Here is a 20,198-nt window from a genome sequence, read left to right on the forward strand (position 1 = left end):
TATTTAAAAAACCCCTGGGCACTGGTTTGTGGGAAGACCAGAGTTAAAGGCACAAAGCCTTTGATCCTAAATTCACATGGTCAGAAGTCTTCCCAGTTCTCTGTTAAGTCCTGAGTATGCACTTCAGAGAGTGAACTAGTGGAACAGGAGTGGTTTTCTCTTATTCACCAGGCTAACCATTGGCTATTCAATGGTTATAAATCAAAGTCATAATTTATTAAATGATAATAACAGAGTGCCAAAAAATCGATGCTTTTGAATTGTGGAGATTCAAGGAGATCAAACCAGTCAATCTTAAAGGAAATCAGTCCTGAATATACTTTGGCCACCTGATGCAAAGAGCCAACTCTTTTTTTTTTTCTGACTTGGAAAAAATCCTGATGCTGGGAAAGATTGAGGGCAGGAGAAGAGAGTGACAGAGGATGAGATGGTTGGATGGCATCATCAATGGACAAGAACTTGAGCAAACTCTGAGAGATAGTGGAGGACAGGAGCCTGGTGTGCTGCAGTCAAGATGGTTGCAAAGACTGGGACATAACTTAGCAAATGAACAATAACAGACGTGCAAGAGCCATATACTACTCCTGAGTAGGTACTGGCTTTCAAAGTAATATGCTGATACCCTAAGCCTGTCTACACTTACCCAGCTAAGGATCACTGAAAATGCATTTGGATTTCTCCTTTTGACCCTGCCTTTGGGAAGAGCAGAGCAGGCCCTCACACGCCTCTGTACTGTTTCTCTCTAAGCACTGGCAGTCTTCCTTGGTCTCAGGTTCTTTTTTTATTCTTATTCCTCTGTGTTGTAACTCTCCTTCTGACAACTTAGCTACACCCCTTCTTTTGTCCTCAGAAGGGCCATGGGACCAGACTCAGGTGGGGCACTCCCTGACTAAGGAAAGGCCTGGTCACACATGGCCTGTCGGTAGCATGGGTGCGTGTGACCAACGAGAACCAGCAGTGGGGGTGGGGGCTGTGTTTCCAGGGGGGTGCCTGTGACTGTGGAGACCCAGGTGACAGCTCTGTGCTCCTCCCAGGTGGGCCTCTTCGTGGACTTCTTTGCTCGGCTCTTCACGCAGCTCAAGTTCGGAGTGGTGCAGGCGTGTATCCTTTACAGGGGTCACGGTGTTCCCCAACATCTGTGGTTGCTCACCCTGCTTTCCCATATAGAAATGAGTTTACAGACGTGATCTTTGAAGAGCTACTTTTTGGCCACTTGGGTTTAAAGTTTTTCATTATTATCAAAGGACACAGAAGAAGAGTTGAATAGAAAGATGTTCATAGTCATGGTAACAAGACACGAAGCCCAGATGCCTGTTTTTTTCTCATCAGTCTGTGAACTGATTGTGGTTCCAAGGAAAGTTCCACTAGAATTGTTCATGGAACTTGAAAATTATCTTCCTAAATTTGTGTGGAATCATAAAGAGCCCAAAGTATCTGAGACAGCTTTGAACAGTGGATGGGACTGGCCATCCTAGATGTCAAGACTTAGATAATTTAAGATAGTGATTAACCCAGTGTCATATTGGTACAAGAACACCCAATTAGACCAGTGGAAAGTAATAGAGAAGCAGAAACTGGCCCACACACATAGAGCAATGCAGTGAGTGACAGAGTTAATACTATAAATCAGTGAGAAAGGGTGGGTTTGTTAATAAAAGATGCTGGGAGATTGGTTATCCATCTGGAAAAACACAAATTAGATTCTTACTTTGTACTATATATTAATTCCAGATGGATTAAAGATGTAAATAGGCAAAACAAAACTTGAAGAGACTGTGTAATGTCAAGACCAGGGAGTAATTTCTAAGAACTCCAGAAGGCATGAAGATCAATAAACTTGATGACATCAAAGTAAACACGCACCAAAAAGAAAAAAAAAGACTCAGACAATAAAACCCCATAAACAAATTGAAAAACAAGTTTACAGCCTAGGAGAAGTTACTCCCTGTGCATTTAAGAGACAAATAATTAGTATCCATAATAGAGGGAGAACTGCAACTCAGTAAGAAAAAAGCGGAAGCAGCTCAGTAGAAAAACAATGCAAAGGATGTGAGCAGACAGTTCTCAGAAGAGGAAAATTACCTGTGGAAAAGCGCTTACCTCACCACCAGCAGGGAAGTGAAAATTAAGTACATAGGAAGGTACGCTTCGTTGACTCCTGTGTTTGTGTTCTAGGTGTGGCCCTCGGATATGCTCAGAGATGTGATTGCAAAACTCTGATATCACACCAAATGGGAGAGTGGGACAGTTGTAATTCGGATGGTGTAATTTCTCACAGAAGTTAAATGAACCAGAGCTTTCAGATCAACATGGCTAATTCTCAAAAAGTGTTGAGGGAGAGAAGGCAAGGGTAGAAGGTGCATCAAGCGCAATGCCCCTGTTTTAATTTCAGAAACACAACAGTGTGGATGCAAATGGACATGTTCTGGGGAGGATGTGCAAGGGTTCAAGTTAGAGGGTTCTTCCAGGAGAGAGGGAGGGAAACACAAGGGGTTTTGTTGTTTTGAACGGTATCTAGTGTTTTAATTTTCAAGAAGCACCTGGAGCAGATGTGGCTTAACACTGAGATTTGTTAAGGCTCTGAGGGTACAGATGTTTGTACATCTTGTAATGTTTGAAGTATTTCACAATTTTAAAATGGTTCCTAGTGTAGGAGACAAAGGTTTCCCTGGCGGCCTAATACCTACCCATGCAGGAGTCACAATTTCTATCCCTGGGTCAAGAACATCCCCTGGAGAAGGAAATGGCAACCCACTCCAGTATTCTTGCCTGGGAAATCCCATGGACAGAGAAGCCCAGCAGGCTACCATCCATGGGGTCTTGAAAGAGTCGGACATGATTTAATGACTGAAAACACCATGTAGAAGACATCTCTGACAGTTGTGTTTTTGTGAAGTTTATATGTGGAAAACAGGAAAATGTGCAGTAAGCAACCCCCATGCTTCAGAGGAAGAGAAACTGCTTCATATCTAGTGGTGGTAGGATCACTCCAGCTGGCAGGCTCGTTTTTCTTAACCCCATGTCTGCAGCGGTGGAGGAGTGCAGCCAGAAAGGCTGTCTCGCGCTGTCCCTCCTGGAGCTCTTGGGTTTCAACTTGACCTTTGTCTTCTTTGCAAGCCTTCTTGTCCTAATTGAGGTGAGGTGTGATGGGGGTGAGGCAGTGGGGGTCTTGCCTTCTTGCTCACAAGGTTGTTGGGGACTCCATTTTTCTCCATCTCCATTTCCGAAATATCAAAACACTGATTTAGTCTTAAGAGTATAGATTCCTGTAGAAAAAGGGATCTCTCTTTCACTTAGAGAGGTTTTCTGAAAGTGGTTTCAGCCTCTGGAGAGATTAAAGGGGAACACTCTAGACTAGGAGGTTGCTTCTCAACCTGGCAGCACGTTAGAAGAAACACCTGGGGAACTGTAAAAACACCTTAGAATAACAAATGCTTTAAACCTTAAAGAACTTTAAAAGTGACCAATACCCAGCTTAGACAAATGAGGTGTGAAGGAAATGAAGGGTAGCGTTGATTGTTGAAAAGCCTCCCCTTGCAGGAGATGTTAAATCACCAGGCACTTGTCAGAAATGCATCAGGCCTACCTAGTGTGGTGCTGTCCAGGGTGAGCCCAGTGGGTTCTAAGTTTCTGAGTATGCCTGCTCTTCCCCCTCAGCCAGTGGCAGCTGGTTCTGGGATTCCTGAGATCAAATGCTATCTGAATGGCGTGAAAGTGCCTGGAATCGTGCGTCTCCGGACCCTGCTCTGCAAAGTCTTTGGAGTGCTGTTCAGTGTGGCTGGAGGTAAGGAGGGTCTTTTTTTCCTCCTTTTTTTCTTTTTAAAAAATATTTCTTTATTTATTTGGCTATGTCAGGTCTTATTTGTGGTGTGTGAGTATCCTCAGTCGTGTCCAACTCTTTGTGACCCCGTGGACTGTAGCCTGCCAGGCTCCTCTGTCCCTGGGATTCTCCAAGCAGGGATATTGGAGTGGGTTGCCATTTCCTCTTCCAAGGGATCTTCCCAACCCAGAGATAAAACCCACATCTCCTACATTTCCTGTGTTAGCAGGCTCCATTTCTTTACTACACCACCTCAGAAGCCCTCTTATTTGCAGCACACAGGATCTTTTTAGTTGTAGCATGTGGGATCTACTCCCTTGACCAGGGATCAAGCCCAGGCCCCCTGCATTGGGAGCTTGGAGTCTTAGCCACCAGACCACCAGGGAAGTCACAAAAGGGTCTTCCTGACCTGTATCCTTCAAGCCTTCCAGGGGTGAAGGTGACAAGAATCATTATGGGTGTACATTAAGCAAATATGGCCTTGAAGGTTCTGCCCTCAAACAGATCTCTGCACTTTTTGTTGATGAGTTAGTTTTTAAATGTAAACGCTGTTAATGAGTTACCATTCAGAGCTGTCTGACCAGCACACCATTGAGTTTCAGAGTAGAGCGACTGTCTAGTTGGTTTGTGGAGTTGGCTTTTAGCAAAGTCAGCAAGATTTTTGTGCCAGATGGTAAATATTTTAGGCTTTGTGGGCCAAGTGGTAAAAAGGAGCTATTATGTAGGTGCTTAAACTTACATAACCACTTAAAATGTATTCATTCGAGAATGTAAAAAACCATTCTGAGCTCTTGGGCTGTATAAAAATAAGCAGTAAGCCTGTCTCGGCCCACAGGCTACGATTTGCTGACCCCCAATTTAGAATTTCAAGGTTACTTTCTCTTATTTGATAGGGATTTGATTCACTCTTACTGTTAGCAAGTCATGTGATCATCTCTGTTTTGTGGTTGTCAAGAGAAAGGTCTGTGTAACAAAGATTGTTCTGTGCTGATAGATTGTCTCGCCTTTTTCCACCTGTTCCCAGGGCTCTTTGTGGGGAAAGAAGGCCCCATGATCCACAGTGGCGCAGTGGTGGGGGCTGGCCTCCCACAGGTAAGGGTTGATGGGCTGTGGGGGGCGGATTGGCCTTCAGAGTGGGCCTCCTGGGCAGGGGCGTGTCCGTGGTTAAAGTTGGAAAAAAATCCATCAAGAGCACCCTAATGTGGCCTTGGGATCTATTATCAGTTTGGGTTGATGAGAAACTATGAGGTCTGTCTCCCAGGAGAGCAGGTAGCTGGTACCTGGAGGTTGTACTGGGGCCCTGTGGGGTCCTAGGAGCAGAAATGGGACAGAGAGAAAGTTCAAACGAAAGTCACCCAGTGCTCCCACAGCCTTGCCAAGGGTCTGCACACAGGGTGGCTTGTGGAGTGTCCCAAGAGAGGCTGGAAGCCTTGGCTGTGATGGTTTCAGGCACAGGCCAATGTTGATACCCTTGGATGCAGCAAGGGAATAACAGCTGCTGTTCATCAGGTGCCATCTGGGCCAGACTGTCCTGTCCCAACTCCTCTCTTCTTTAAAGCCACTTCAGGGACTTCCTGGTGAGTCCAGTGGTTAGGACTCTGAGCTTCCACTGCCACAGGCCCGGGTTCCATCCCCAGTCAGGGAACTAAGATCCCACAATCCATGTGGCCCAACCAGAAAAAAGCCCCCTCGGGTTTTGTTGTCCTCATCATCATCATTCCTAGATGAGGAGCTGAGGCTCAGGGAGGCCAAGGGGCTCACTCAGGGCTCCCAGACTCCCCTTCTCACAGGCTGGTCCACAGAGGAAGGTCTCAGTTCCTTGTGAACTGTCACTTGTAGACAGTTTATGTCTCACATTCCAAGGGGAGGGAGTTGCTGTGGTCGTTGTGTTGTCCAGGAGAAGGAGAGAAGTCCCCGTCATCTAGAGCCCATCTTTTGATCTCTCTTGTTACTGCCTCATCTCATCTCCATGCACCGGCCTCTAGGAAGTAAGCTGAGAGGTAGAAGGAGGCCAGGCCAGGACGGGGCGGTGGTCTGAGATATTGTCAGGCAGTCACTTGGCCCTTCCTTGGTGACTGCCCCGAGCAGAGCTCACGTTGTCTTCTGAAGCAGCCTTCAGTTCCTCTCCACCCTTCGCCCAGCTGTTTCCCCTTTTCCTTTCAGACTTGCTGACGGTACATAATGCAGTTTCTGAAGAGCCTAGGACTCCGGGGGCAGGAAAGAAGTTCCTCCCCAAAGTCACCTCTTTTAGCAGCTGCTGTCCTGGACTCTCCTCCTTGCGGCTCCTGCCCAGGAGCGGTCAGGCTGCAGGGACTCCCAGTGCTGTGGCTTCCTGCAGCCTCAGGCCCCTCCCTGACTCTGTTTTCTCCTGTTCTAGTTTCAGAGCATCTCCTTACGAAAGATCCAGTTTAACTTCCCCTATTTTCGAAGTGACAGGTATGGAAAGGTTAGAAATTGAGGTGTTTTGTTTTTTAAAAAAAAACAAGCTGTTCATTTATTGCCACTGAGACCCTGTACTTGCTCTAACTGGGCTCACAGTCTCCCCAGCTTGGGTGGGCTGCATGCACAACCTGACCATCAGGAAGGAGGTGGACTTTGAATTATTTTTCTGAAAATTAGGAGCACAGTGGGCAAGCAGGCATCACAGCTTCTGTTTTGCCATAACCCAGGGCCTAGAAGCATCTCCAGCAACAAAGAACATGGTCCAAGATCAAAAGTACAACCGAGAAAGTCCATCGGCATATTATCAAGATCGTAGTTTATTTACTTGGTCCACTGCTTTAGGCTTGGAAGGTCTCTGCACCCTGTGTGATTTGCAGGTGTTACAGACCTGCACGCCTGGCAAGGCCCTTGCAGTCAGGGGCCCACACCCGGGTTGGGGTCCACCTTCTTACCTTCCTGCCGGGCACTGTCACCTGTCCTTCTGCATGCAGCCACACTTGGCCATTTTCTCTGGTATTGGGCTTTCTGGAAGGAAGGTCTAGGGAGCTGGTGGCTCAGTGGTGACACCGGAAATCTTCGACCTGCCTTCTGAGAGTTCATGCTTAGAGTTGACTAATGTCAGGGAGCCCCCTGCCTAGCGGAGTTCCAATGGGGGAGAGCATCTGGCTGGTTAGTGAACTGTGTTCACTGCTGAGTCGCTTCGGCAGAAACCGGAGCCGTGACTGTTCTTGGGTCTCGAGATAATAGAATGTTGGTGCATAAGGAAGTGAGAAAACTGCCGTTGGCAGTCTGAGGACTGTTTCTCAGATAAACCATCTCTCTCTCCACCCCTCAGAGACAAGCGGGACTTTGTATCAGCAGGGGCAGCCGCCGGAGTTGCTGCGGCTTTTGGGGCCCCCATTGGGGGCACCCTGTTCAGTCTGGAGGAGGGTTCGTCCTTCTGGAACCAAGGGCTCACATGGAGAGTGGTAAGGAGGACCTTCCCCGAGCTTAACCACCCACCCCCACCCCAGGTTTCATCTGGACAACTCTTACTCGATACAGTTACTAGTAGTTTTTTTTTTTTCTCCTCTTTGACTGTTTACCACAGACATACTTTATGTACAGTCATAAATGTCTGAAAATAAAAGGAACAGAAAAGGTATACCATGTCTACACTAACATAAGGCTAACATAATAAAATAAGGCTGCTGTAGGTGGTTCCAAGAATCCACCTGCCAGTGCAGGAGACTTGGATTCAATCCCTGGGTTGGGAAGACCCACTGGAGTAGGAAATGGCAACCCACTCCAGTGTTCTTTGCCTGGGAAATCCCATAGACAGGGAGCCTGATGGGCTGTAGCCAATGGGGTCTCAGAAGAGTCACACAACTAAGCAACTCAACAACAAAAAGTTTATCAGTGTTAAAGAAGACTTTGAGACAAGGGGAGTTACCAAAGTGAATAAGGACGTATCACAGTGGTGAAAGGCTCGATTTAATGGATAGTTTCAGGTTAACCTGTAGTTTTGATGAGGCCAGGAGAACTGACTTCCTTTGCTCTAGATGCCTGTATCCTCCTATGACTGTTCTCTACTTCCCATATTAACTCCCGTGGACTGTTCTCTACTTCCCATATTAACATCCTTTTCGTCCCCAGTGAGACTTTACCCTCTCATGACGAACTATCTGACTGGAAAGGTGAGACCAGCTGTGGTCCTGACTGAGCTCCCGTCTGCTCGCTTGGGGAGTGCATTCTTCCTCTGGTGTTTACTGTTCCTCTTTTAGCATAGGATCTGGTGCACCATAGACTTTAAATAAATAGTCCACAAAAGGCTGAATGGAAACTTCTAATATCCCAATTTCCAGCTTTTCACACTTGAGGTGAACTTTGGGCCGTGGTCACCAGAGCCCCATGTCCAGACCTGGAGTTGGAGATCTCTGTGTGGAGCAGTAGGTTTACAGGGATGCGTCCGGGAGGAAGTAGAACTTGTAGCTATCAGCTGTTCTTGTTTTTGTCACCTGTTTCCCAGCTCTTCTGCTCCATGTCTGCCACCTTCACCCTCAACTTCTTTCGTTCTGGAATTCAGTTTGGAAGTTGGGGTTCCTTCCAGCTCCCTGGGCTGCTGAACTTCGGCGAGTTTAAGGTATGTTTTATCCTTGACCTCGGAATTTCTTTCTTGACCCGTGACAATTGCTGTTAAGTAAAGTATCAGAGAGAAGCTGGCAGAGAGGTAGGTGCTCCTGGGCCCCATAGTCTCCTGCATGCATGTGCTCAGTGTGGGCAGGATTCCAGCACTGCTTCGGCTCTCGTCTCTGTCTTCTCCGCTCCTGCCCCTTCCTGTTCTCACGGGCACTCTGGTTTTTCTCTCTCCCTCCCCTGCCCTTTCTCTCAGTGCTCTGACTCTGATAAAAAATGTCACCTCTGGACAGCTATGGACTTGGGTTTCTTCATCGCGATGGGGGTCATTGGGGGCCTCCTAGGAGCCACGTTCAACTGTCTGAACAAGAGGCTTGCAAAGTACCGTATGCGAAACGTGCACCCGAAACCTAAGCTCGTCAGGTACCCTCACAGTTGCCTCCCCCGCCTGCTGCGGCTCCCCGGCCCCGTGTGGACCGGGCCATCTCTCCTGAGGAATAGACCCCACTTCCCACGCCAGCTTCCAGGTCACGTCTAAGACTGAGAACATAAATGTGTTTATCAGATAGACCAAGAGACTGTGGCTGAGCTTAACTTATATCAGAGCCAGTCTGGCTCCTGGCCTCTCTGGACTTGGCCACAGGGACACATGGCAGAGTCAGTATTGGCCCCGTCGAGGGGCACGCTGTCATGAGACTCTCACCCTGGGACTTAAAGTGGGAGGCCTTTCATTTCTCAGAGAGAGATGATGTGGCCGCAGCAGCCTCGCCACTAGCCACCTGTACAGATTTGTACATAGAGATTGCTGGAACACAGCAAGCCGCTGATACATTCTGCACATGTGCTGACTGCCCAGGGGCAGCTGTACGTGCTCTGGGGGCAGGGAGGGTTGGGAGTAGGCAGTTTCAAGTTCCCAAGACCAGGTAGCTTTTTATCCATGCTAACAGCCGTGTTTTGCCTCCTAGAGTCTTGGAGAGCCTCTTGGTGTCCCTGGTGACCACGGTGGTGGTGTTTGTGGCCTCCATGGTGTTGGGAGAATGCCGCCAGGTGACTTCTGCGGCTCAAGTTGGGAATGACTCCATCCCACTCCAGGTAACCCCTGTGCACCTGCTGCCCTTGTCCTGCGTCCACAAAGAATGTATGACGTGCCTCTGTTTAGAGCCAGTAGATGTGTTGGTTTACTGTTCCACACCTGAGTCAGATTGCCGGGTGGGGGATGGGGGTGGGGCTGGAGTTTGTAGCTGTCATTTTACCTAAGAGAGGACGTTCACCAAACTGGCTCTTTTTCACTTTTGTCAATAGTCCTAGTCATCATAGAGAGGACTCCTCTCTATCCCCCAACCCCCACTCTGTTGAACAAGACTGATCGGAAACAGATGCTAAGGACACTGACTGCTTCTCCTCTGAGCAGTCCACTCTTCTAACCCCCACCCTGGAAGGTGCCCAGCAGCCCACCCATCGGGGAGGGGGAGAGGCACACTTAAGAAAGGAGAAAGGAACACCTCCCTCAGGGTGCACAGTGGTCCTGGCTCTTTGTGCATCTTCCTGTTTGAATGGGTTTAGGTCATTTCTCGGCACACTTCCTCTTTGCATTTTTCTCTTTCCTTTCTTAGGAGTGAGTGATATTTTCTACAAGCTTTCCCCCAAAAGAGCAGGTCAGTGAGGCAGGCATTGGAACTTAGCTTACAGTGTGTGTTGGGTCTGAGAATGGACCCTAGGATGGAGGCTGAAGGTTCTCTCAGTACATATCTTAATGGCCCCTGGGGAGCTACTTGAGTCCATCCAAGCCCCTTTGGGCTTTTGTCTTGAACGGCTGCATCTTCAGTATCCCTAGGAACACTGAATGGCTACAGTGTACTCAATCAGAGGTCAGCAAATTGTGGTCCATGGACCACATCTAGCCCCTGGCAACTGCTTGTTACTGTGTAGCCCCGGAGCTAAAAGTGGTTTTTACAGTTCTAAGAGTTGGGAAAAGAAAGCCAGAAGAACGTGCACTAGAGACTGTATGTGGCTTGCAAAGCCTGAAATATTTACTCTCTGGCTCTTCACAGGAAAAATCTGTTGATCCCTGTTACTGGTTATTCCCCAAGGCCACCTCCTTACCAGGCCAGTACTTTCCAAAGTGTGTTCTAAGGAGCATTTATACACATGATTCAAGAGCAAACAAACAGAAACAGATTCTATGGTCAGATGAGATAACCAGGGCTAAGTAGGTTTCTTGAACAAAGGACTTCTCAGGGCCTTTAAAGTTCCAGTAAGTGTTAGGAATGTTCGGCGTGTTTTTTGTGTGCCAGGTGTTCCACTAAGCACTGTATGTATGTGACCTCACTTAGTTTTTACCACGGCCACTCTGGCTAGTATTGTCCCCACTTGACAGATGAGAAAACTGAGGTCTTGCCCAAGACTACTCAGCTAGTAATAGATAGCCTGAGATAGGTGTTATTCCCATGTTATAGATGAGGAAATGGAAGCTTCACGAAATGGAGTACCTTTCCCGAGGTCACAAGAGGGCGACAGGGTGCGAGTCAGGTCTATCTGATCATGGAGCCTGTTCCCTGCTCGTCGCAGATACTCTGATTTCCAGCAAGTGCAGTGATGCTCCTCTATGCACTTGACCACAGGTTCCTTTCAGAGCGCCTTCAGCACTGGGTTCCTCCAGACCTGAGTTGGGGATACATTGCGTTGTTGATTATTAAACTGTTTCCTCAGCTTGTCCACCCTCAACAGCTGTGCACACACATCCTGGTTGCCCGCTCCTCCCTGCCAGGTTCTGCCCATAGGGGGCGCTCCCCTGTTGCCTGCAGCAGCCTTCATCTGGCTGTGTTGCCCAGCCAGGCCCACCTCGTAGGATTATACTAACCCATGGCCTGCTATCGTTACAGTGTCCACGTAAGGGCATCTTTACAGTGTCACTGATGGAATGGAATCAGGAACAATCCATCTCCTCAGTTAGCTTTGCAGTAACACCCATTAGCTGTTTGCCCAGGGACAGGTATGAGGTTCACCCTCTGTGCTACTGAACACCAGCAACCAGAAGACAAACACCTCTGATGAGATAGCAGTGCCAGGCTCTCATCTGCTCACACAAGATGATGAAGGGGGTAAGAGGGCTGGGATGTGAAGAAATCCCGTCTTTTCCCAATTTGGGTTTTGTTCAGCCAGGTGAGGGATGGGCAACCAGGAGCAAGGTATCTGCATTAGGCCTCATATACACAGGTTTCTTCTGCAGCAAACTCAGGGCAGAGGCTTTTTCCATTTGGAACAAAGTTGGTCTTAGGTCAGGCAGTGCCCTGGACTCTCCTCTACAGACACCTGACCACTCTGGGCCTCTTGTCAGGCCTCTACCTCTTCCTCCATGGTCCGTGGGCCCCGAGGGCCAGACCTCCCCCAATGCCCCTGAAAGTAGCAGCACTGAGCCAGACCCACAGTGATTCATGATTGTAGTTATATTTTTGTTGCATATGTGCATGAATAAGGGTCCTCATCCTGATTCTTTCTCAAAATGTGAGGAATACAGTATCACAGTTGGCTGCTCTTGGATCTCAATCTATTTTTGCTACCTGTTTTATTATTAGTAAAGCTTGCATGCCAGGTTTGCTGCAACCTCGCTGGAGACGTCCTACTTGAAATATCAAGTGCCCTGGTCAGGGACCTGCGTTTGACTTTTTGATTCTTGCTTCTCAGGTCACATCAGAAGATGTGAATTCAAGTATCAAGACCTTTTTTTGTCCCAACGAGACCTACAATGACATGGCCACCCTCTTCTTCAATCCCCAGGAGTCTGCCATCCTTCAGCTTTTCCACCAGGATAGTGAGTCTCCGGGGCTGGGCTTTGGGGCAGGAACAAATGATTGTTCACCTGCCCCTTCTGTTTACCCTCAGACACAGCTGGGCTTACCCCTAATTTTGAGCAAGAATGGGGCTTTTCATTGGTGACATCACCCCAGACAAAAAGATAGGGTTTCTGCTTGCAGCACTGGAGGTGAACTGGACAGGAAGCAGTAGGACCTGGTGGGAGCCGGGTAGTCTGGAAGGCCTTGGTAAGCATCTCAGTGGGACTCAGGTCAGTCTGCTCTTGCTTCGCAGGTACGTTTAGCCCCGTCACTTTGGCCTTGTTCTTCATCCTGTATTTCTCACTTGCATGTTGGACTTACGGCATCTCTGTTCCGAGTGGCCTTTTCGTGCCTTCTCTGCTGTGTGGAGCTGCTTTTGGACGTTTAGTTGCCAATGTCCTCAAAAGGTACTCTGTGCATGCGTGTGTGTGTGTGTTTGCATATAATCACATGTGTGGGAATCATAGCTTCCCACCCAACCCCACAGGCTTCCCTGGAGGCTCAGCAGTAAAGAATCCACCTGAAATGCAGGAGACCTGGGTTTGATCCCTGGGTTGGGAAGAGCCCCTGGAGAAGGAAATGGCAACCCACTCCAGTATTCTCGCCTGGGAAATCCCATGGACAGAGACGCCTGGCGGGCCGTAGTCTGTAGGATCGCGATAGTCTGACACATCCTAGCAACTAAACTACCTTCACCCCGCCACGCACTGTATGATTCTGAGCCATGTTCTTGGTCTCTTTCTTCACCAGCTACATTGGATTGGGCCATATCTACTCGGGGACCTTTGCCCTGATTGGTGCTGCGGCTTTCTTGGGTGGGGTTGTCCGCATGACCATCAGTCTCACGGTCATCCTGATTGAGTCTACCAACGAGATCACTTACGGCCTTCCCATTATGATCACCCTGATGGTGAGCATGCCGCTTCTAGGCCTCGTTCAGATTCAGGGCCCAGTTCCCCCCACAGCAGCCTGTTTTCAAGCCTTTCCTTTGTATTTCAGGTGGCCAAATGGACAGGGGACTTTTTCAATAAAGGCATTTATGACATCCACGTGGGCCTGCGAGGCGTGCCGCTGCTAGAATGGGAGACAGAGGTGGAAATGGACAAGTAAGGCCTGGATTTCTTTGTGTCCTAGTTCCAGAATTTATGAAGTCTAGGGCCCAGGAACCTTTGTATTAGGGGATGGTAGTACAGATTCTTGGGTTAGAAGGTAAGTAACAGTAGCAAGCACGTCTGTCCCCAGGTATTTTCAGGAGAGTGGAGTGGCCCCATGGGCTGGAGGCTGGGGCGGGCAGGGCCACTTCATGGACTATTCGGCTGCTGTGGCATTCTAGTGAGACAGGAAGTGTTATGATTGAATGTTTAAGCATCCGATCCTTGTGAGTGAGAGCAAGCTGCCTCCCGTGTGCCCAATGAAGAGTTGTCTTATCAGCGGTGACTCCTCTGGGCATAAACACCAGCTTATCCATCAGGCCTCTCATGTCTGGAATCATGTGAGGTGCTTAAAGTCTGTCCCATAGGAGTCAGCCAACTTCCAGAAAGGACCAGCCAGTCAATATTTCCAACATTGCAGGCCATGCAGTCTCTATCACAACTGTCCAGCTCTACCATTTTAGTGCAGAAGCACCCGTGGACAACATGTAAATGAGCAAGTGCGACCAGATTGGACCTGTGGGTGAGAGTTGGCATCCCTGGTCTAAAGGGACACCCAAAGACTTTCATTTTAATTCCCGTGTCATTAGCAGTTCAGTGGTCCATGGGGTGCTGAGGAGGGATGGCTGAAACCCTGGGCAAGCGGATCAGGTTCATGGTGAGGGGGCGTTCGTATTGAGATGAGGGTCTTGGCCCACTCAGCTGAGAAGGCAGGGAAGAGCATATTCCAGGCATATGAAGCATCATATAGCATACAGCGCGTAAAAAGGATAGGAGTACCAAGGAACACGTGTGTTCAAAGATTGGCTGGAGGTGGTTCAGAAGAGGGACCCTGGTGGTCCAGGCAGTACGGAGAGGAGGCACGGCCATGTCACGGCTGCTCCCGGTGCCACGGGCTCTGTCGTGAGGCTGGAGCACTTCCCTCCCTCCCCCAGACTGCGAGCCAGTGACATCATGGAGCCCAACCTGACCTACGTCTACCCGCACACCCGCATCCAGTCCCTGGTCAGCATCCTCCGCACCACTGTCCACCACGCCTTCCCGGTGGTCACGGAGAACCGGGGCAACGAGAGGGAGTTCATGAAGGGCAATCAGCTCATCAGTAACAACATCAAGTTCAAGGTAAAGAAAGTGACCCCAGAGGAGGGGTGGACCGTGGAAAAGTGGTTCCCTGACGCTCACACTGACCCCATGCTTGTCGCACCCTGTAGACGGGCTGGCCGTGGTTGACTCTTGTGAGAGTCAGCATCCTTGTCATTGTGCGTGACAGTGAGTAAGGACTGGACAGTGAGTAAGGACTTCGTTAGGCCATTAGCATGTGTGTTCATTCTCACTCCAGCAAGCATGCGGATAAGTGGTGGTTTTAATCAGCCCACCAGGGTCCTAAGTCCATGGGATTTTCCAGGCAAGAATGCTGGAGTAGGTAGCCATTCCCTTCTCCAGGGGATCTTCCTGACAGAGGGATCGAACCCGGCTCTCCCGCACTGCAGGCAGATTCTTTACCGTCTGAGCCACCAGGGAAGCCCGGTTTTAATCACCAGTGGTTAGCGTTCAGTGCAGGTTGTCCCAGAGAGGGTTCTGAATAGCTATCAGTGGACTCTGACCTACTTAAGGAAGAAAGATGTCTGTAGGAAGCTTCAGGACGGACAGGGAAGCTGAGGAACCAAGCGCAGTGTACCCTGGGTGAGCAGGTGCCTGGTGGCTCCTCTGTGGGTACCAGGAGGCATTGGCATCAAAGGAGAGTCCCGCTGCATCACTTGGGCCGCGTGCCCACCCTTAGCTTTGGAGGCTGGGGGCACATCAGTTGACAGGCCTGCAGAGATACAACGTGGGAGCACTGCCTTGCTGTCCCCACATCAGAGGAGTAGGGGCATGGGGCCAGCAGGAACCTTGGGCTCCGAGAGGCCCCTTGAGTCACAAGTCTCTGAGCCACCATGCAGGTTTCTTGCTGTTCTGGCGTGGGCCTGTGCCTTTTGACCCTCAGGGTTACTCACCTCCTTCCCTGGGTGGACACTGGCCTGCCCTCCAGCAGTCGTCTGTCATCACTGCCCCTTCCCATCCTCAGAAGTCCAGCATCCTCACCCGCGCCGGCGAGCAGCGCCGGCGAAGCCAGTCCATGAAGTCCTACCCGTCCAGCGAGCTGCGCAACATGTGCGACGAGCACGTGACCTCCGAGGAGCCGGGCGAGAAGGAGGACCTCCTGCAGCAGATGCTGGAGCGGAGGTGAGGGGGCCCCTCACCCGGGGCCGTCCCTGGGAGTGTGGGCGGGGCTCGGGGCCATGGACGGGACACGGTCCTGCTGAGGGTGTCCTAGGCAGCGTCTGGTTTTTGTATAACAGATACACCCCCTACCCCAACCTATACCCTGACCAGTCCCCGAGCGAAGACTGGACCATGGAGGAACGCTTCCGGCCGCTGACCTTCCACGGCCTGATCCTGCGCTCACAGCTCGTCACCCTGCTCGTCCGAGGAGTCTGTTACTCTGAAAGCCAGTCGGTGAGTCTGCCTTCTTGCCCACACCGGGCCTCTGGAAAGCACAAGGGCACTCGGAACAGAGTCCCCGCAGTGTGTGCAACTCCCACTGCCCTGACGCCGAGCAGGGCTCAGAGTCCCTCCAGGGCCTCGCCCCTTAGTCTCTGCACCTGTTGCTAAGTGTCCTTCTGGCCAGAGGCTTTTAATGTAATCTCTGCACTTTAATTTCTGCCGTATATGCACTTTGTTACTGTGATATCCAAAGAAATACCTTTGTTCTCGTTCATTCCCCGGTAGTCTTTTTTTCTCTTTGATTTTTGTGTGTTCAGAGTGGTCCGTATAGTGACCTGCGACACACTTCACCCCCTTCAGATGGAGCCTGAAAAAAGAAGACTGAAAAACTCACCCAGAGACCTAGTTCCCAAATTAATTTTCCTCTGGGTCTTGCCCGTGGGCAGCCAGCCTGAGGTCACCTGTGGTCTGACTAGCCCGCAGAAGAGCAGCTCACATGGGCAGGACAGGAAGGGCCATGGGTGGAGTGGCTCGGGCTTGGGGATATGGCCTATGGGAGGCCCAACCCCACTGGAATGGCCCAAAGGACGAGAGTTGGAGGAATGAAGCAGGCCAGACTACACAGGGCCTTGCCTGCAGACAGAAACCACGAGTGCTGGCCTGGGGAAGCCTTGGGGGTCAGCAGTGGACAGCAAAGACTGTGGGCCGAGGAGAGTGAAGGGGAGGAGGGTTGGGGAGGAGTAGTGACCGGCCTGAGAGCTGATGGTGGTGGCCCCGGTGCCCTCTGATGGTCAGCGGCCTTGAGAGCTGAGGGACAATCCAGGAGACTCAGGATGCAGGAATAGTGGCAAAGTTCCCTTGTGACTTTTCTGGGCTGACTTTCCTGGGGCTGCCGTTTCCAGTCGCCACAAACTGGGCAAAATCTCAACCTGCTTCAGACGCTTCCAACAACAGCAGTGTGTCCTTGCTCAGTTTTCAAGGCCCTGGGACAGAATGCCCAGTCGGCCGGGCTGTGCTTCCTCTGAAGGCTCCAGGAGAGGATTCTTGCAGCCCTCATTTGTGGTGGGTGCCCTCGGCCTGCCCTGGCTGGAGGCACATCACTCGTGTCTGCCTCCTTGTCATCTGGCCTTCTGTCTGTGTTCTCTCCTCTTTTAGTAGGACACCAATCCCTGGGTTTGGGGCCCACCCTCCTCCATGTGACCTCATCTTACCTTGACTACATCCGCAAAGGCCTTGTTTCCAAGGCCATATTCACAGGTTCTAGGCATTAGAATGCAGACAAATCTTTTAGGGGACCCAAGTCACCCCAGCTACAATTACTATTAGCACTTTTCTTATTGAAACTCTAGAATAGTTCACATCTGTTCTACAGATGAAAGGGACATTCAGAGAAGTTAGGAGGCCAGCCCAGGGGACACAGCTAGGGAACTGGCCGAGAAATGGCTTTGGAGCAGGAGGTCTCAATCCAGAGCTCCTGTCATGGCCCTGTGCTGCCTGCCTGGCTCTCAGACATTGAGGGAGGGTCCCCTAAACATGGCCCCGCCAGTGACCACATCCGATGCAAGGACAGTGTCTGGGTTGGGATTGCAGAGCGCCAACCAGCCACGCCTCTCCTACGCTGAGATGGCCGAGGATTACCCGAGGTACCCCGACATCCACGACCTGGACCTGACCCTGCTGAACCCGCGCATGATTGTGGTGAGCAGGGCTTCCCTGGGGCTGGGGCTGGGTGAGGAGGCTGAGAGCCCATCCTGCGTGGCCCCCTCCTCCTCTGTGCAGCCACCGTCACATCCTGGGTGGGCAGGACTGGCCGCAGGTCACCGTGTTCTCTCCTCTGCAGGACGTCACCCCATACATGAACCCCGCACCCTTCACTGTTTCACCCAACACCCACGTCTCCCAAGTGTTCAACCTGTTCAGGACGATGGGCCTGCGACATCTGCCAGTGGTGAACGCAGTGGGCGAGGTGAGTCAGAACCTGGGAGGCTATGTCTTCTGGAGAGGAGCCTGTAAGCTCAGTGCTGTAGGAGGAGCAGCAGAACCCCACAGGGGGTTCTCAAACTCAACTCAAACTCAACCTGCTCCGCGCTCCCCCAGCAGGAGTGAGGTGCAGAGGGGTGGGTGGGAGAAAAGCAGCTTTGGAAACCTTCCCCTTTTGCCTCCTGGGTGTTTCCTACATGCCGTCTCCTGTGTGGCTGGCAGGTGGAGCCAGTGTCGCACTGGTCTTCTTTTCTGTGGGACAGGAAAGCTTAGGCCTGGAGCTTCCCTGGGGGCTCAGTGGTAAAGGATCCGTCTGCCAATGCAGGCAGCTCGAGTTCAATCCCTGAGTCGGGCGGATCCCCTGGAGAAGGAAATGGCAACCCACTCCAGTATTCTTGCCCGGAGAATTCCATGGACAGAGGAGCCTGGCAGGCTACAGTCTGTGGACTCACAAAAGAGTCGGACACAGCTTAGCAACTAAACAACAAACCTCTCTGTATCCTAAAATCTTCCTCTTCTCGTTGGATTTCATGTTGCCGCCTTACGGGAAGGGGGTTAGTTCCCTACCTGTTACGGGAATTTGTAACACTAAATGAGAAAATTTCAGGTAAACTACTCAAGAAAGTATTAAAAGGTAAACTACATAGTTATTACAGATTTTTCCATTTTTTTCTTCTTAGAACTCCATTTTTTTTCTTACTACAGCAACATTGGTATTTGATTGTAGAAAGGTGTGAGCCTATAGATAAACAAACAAAAAAAAGAGATGGCAAGCCCTTATCTCTGTAGAGGCAGCCATGTTAACCTTTTAAAGTATCTCTTGTTTTTTCCTCTGCATCTAGGAATGAGAGACTTTATTCAGGTTTCAGTGAAAATGTTACCACTGCCTGTACTGTTTAATATCTTAATTTTTCAATGAATCTATGGGAAATGACTCTCCATGGCAAAAAGTATTTATTTAGGACATTTTAATGGCTCAAGAGCATTCTGTTGCATGGCTGCCTGGTCACTCACTCAGTTCTCTGTGGTGGGATGTTTAGTTAAATTTCACTGTGAAAGTGAAAACATGAGTGTGTTATTCACTCAGCCGTGTTCGACTCTTTGTGACCCCATGGACTGTAGCCTGCCAGGCTCCTCTGTCCATGGGATTTCCCAGGCAAGAATACTGGAGTGGGTTGCCATTTCCTTCTCCAAGGGATCTTCCTGACGCAGGTCTCCTGCCCTGTCTCCAGCCTTACAAGCAGATTTTTTTTTTCACAGTCACCGTAATGGTCACCTTTCTGAGCCTTTCTGTCAGTGCCCCCTAGGTGCCTTGCAGGAAATGACACCTCTCCAAAGTGAGGGTCACCCAGCAGAACCCCGATAGCACGCATGCACTTACTTACATGTGTTTAGTGGCTGGAGGTGGAATCATGTTCCTTGGAACACAGCTGCACTGACAGTTCTGGGGCGCCCACCCCAGTGAGATGTGAGTCACTGCAGTGACCGTGGGAACCCCCTGGTTTTCTGGACTCTCCTGCTCTGCTGAGCTTCTGTCGCTGGATTGGGGAGGAGGGTGAGTTCCCTACACAAAGCAGTTCTCTGGACACCAGCTGGGTGTCCTCAGCTCAGTTCAGTCCTGACACTGTCTGCCTGGGGATGGCGTCATGCCCCTCAGGTTAAGAGCTCAGCCCCATAAGACTGTTCACCCTACCCCCCTCCCCCACCTCAGTTCTCAGTCAAAAGTCTAGGTTGTCACCTGTGCTCCTAACTGACTGGCTATAAAGAGGAGGTTCCCATGACCCCCTGCTCACAGAATTCAGAGAAACAGTTACTCATATTCTTTCATTAATTTCCTTATTCATTCAGTCATTTATTTACTCATTCATTCATCCATTCATTCATTATTTGTTTATTTATTGGCTGTGCTGGGTCTTTGTTGCTGCACAGGCTTTTCTGTTTGTGGTGAGCGGGGGGCTACTCTCTAGTTGTGGGGTGTGGGCTTCTCATTACAGTGGCTTCTCTTGTGCAGGATACGGGCTCTAGGCAGGTGGGATTCAGTGGTTGCGGCTTCTGGGCTCTAGAGCACGTGTTCAGTGCTTGTGATTCACGGGCTTAGCTGATCCGTGGCATGTGGGATCTTCCCATACCAAGGATTGAGCCCATGTCTCCTGCACTGGCAGGCAGATTCTTTACCACGGAGCCACCAGGAAAGCCCCCCCACCCCCCCACCCCCTGCTTCATATTCTTTTATAACAGATTGTAGTCCATAACCTGGAATGGGCAGACGGAAGAGGTACACACGGCAGGGGATGGGGGATGGGAGGCTGGGCACCCTGCTATCACCTCACAGGTTCACCAGCCTGAGCTCTCTCCAAACCCTGTGGTTCAGGT

At 50.3% G+C, this 20,198-nt stretch overlaps 1 protein-coding gene across 4 annotated transcripts in view; it reads left to right on the forward strand.

Moving 5' to 3' along the window:
- CLCN6 (chloride voltage-gated channel 6) overlaps nucleotides 1-20,198 on the forward strand; it is a 33,572-nt gene that overhangs the window by 9,439 nt on the left and 3,935 nt on the right. Inside the window, exons 5-22 of one of the 4 annotated variants that reach the window (XM_043484718.1) lie at nucleotides 1,035-1,101; nucleotides 3,030-3,136; nucleotides 3,658-3,784; nucleotides 4,845-4,912; nucleotides 6,198-6,256; nucleotides 7,098-7,230; nucleotides 8,271-8,384; nucleotides 8,634-8,800; nucleotides 9,343-9,469; nucleotides 12,062-12,188; nucleotides 12,464-12,617; nucleotides 12,961-13,120; nucleotides 13,210-13,316; nucleotides 14,297-14,483; nucleotides 15,427-15,584; nucleotides 15,701-15,857; nucleotides 17,436-17,543; nucleotides 17,686-17,811. In XM_043484718.1, coding sequence (XP_043340653.1) covers nucleotides 1,035-1,101; nucleotides 3,030-3,136; nucleotides 3,658-3,784; nucleotides 4,845-4,912; nucleotides 6,198-6,256; nucleotides 7,098-7,230; nucleotides 8,271-8,384; nucleotides 8,634-8,800; nucleotides 9,343-9,469; nucleotides 12,062-12,188; nucleotides 12,464-12,617; nucleotides 12,961-13,120; nucleotides 13,210-13,316; nucleotides 14,297-14,483; nucleotides 15,427-15,584; nucleotides 15,701-15,857; nucleotides 17,436-17,543; nucleotides 17,686-17,811 — 2,253 coding nt within the window. Of the gene's footprint in view, nucleotides 1-1,034; nucleotides 1,102-3,029; nucleotides 3,137-3,657; nucleotides 3,785-4,844; nucleotides 4,913-6,197; nucleotides 6,257-7,097; nucleotides 7,231-8,270; nucleotides 8,385-8,633; nucleotides 8,801-9,342; nucleotides 9,470-12,061; nucleotides 12,189-12,463; nucleotides 12,618-12,960; nucleotides 13,121-13,209; nucleotides 13,317-14,296; nucleotides 14,484-15,426; nucleotides 15,585-15,700; nucleotides 15,858-17,435; nucleotides 17,544-17,685; nucleotides 17,812-20,198 lie in introns of those variants that run through there. The other 3 variants (XM_043484719.1, XR_006272510.1, XM_043484721.1) reach the window with 3 other exon arrangements.

This window comes from Cervus canadensis, chromosome 13 (assembly GCF_019320065.1).
Source record: "Cervus canadensis isolate Bull #8, Minnesota chromosome 13, ASM1932006v1, whole genome shotgun sequence".
Lineage (NCBI taxonomy): Eukaryota > Metazoa > Chordata > Mammalia > Artiodactyla > Cervidae > Cervus > Cervus canadensis.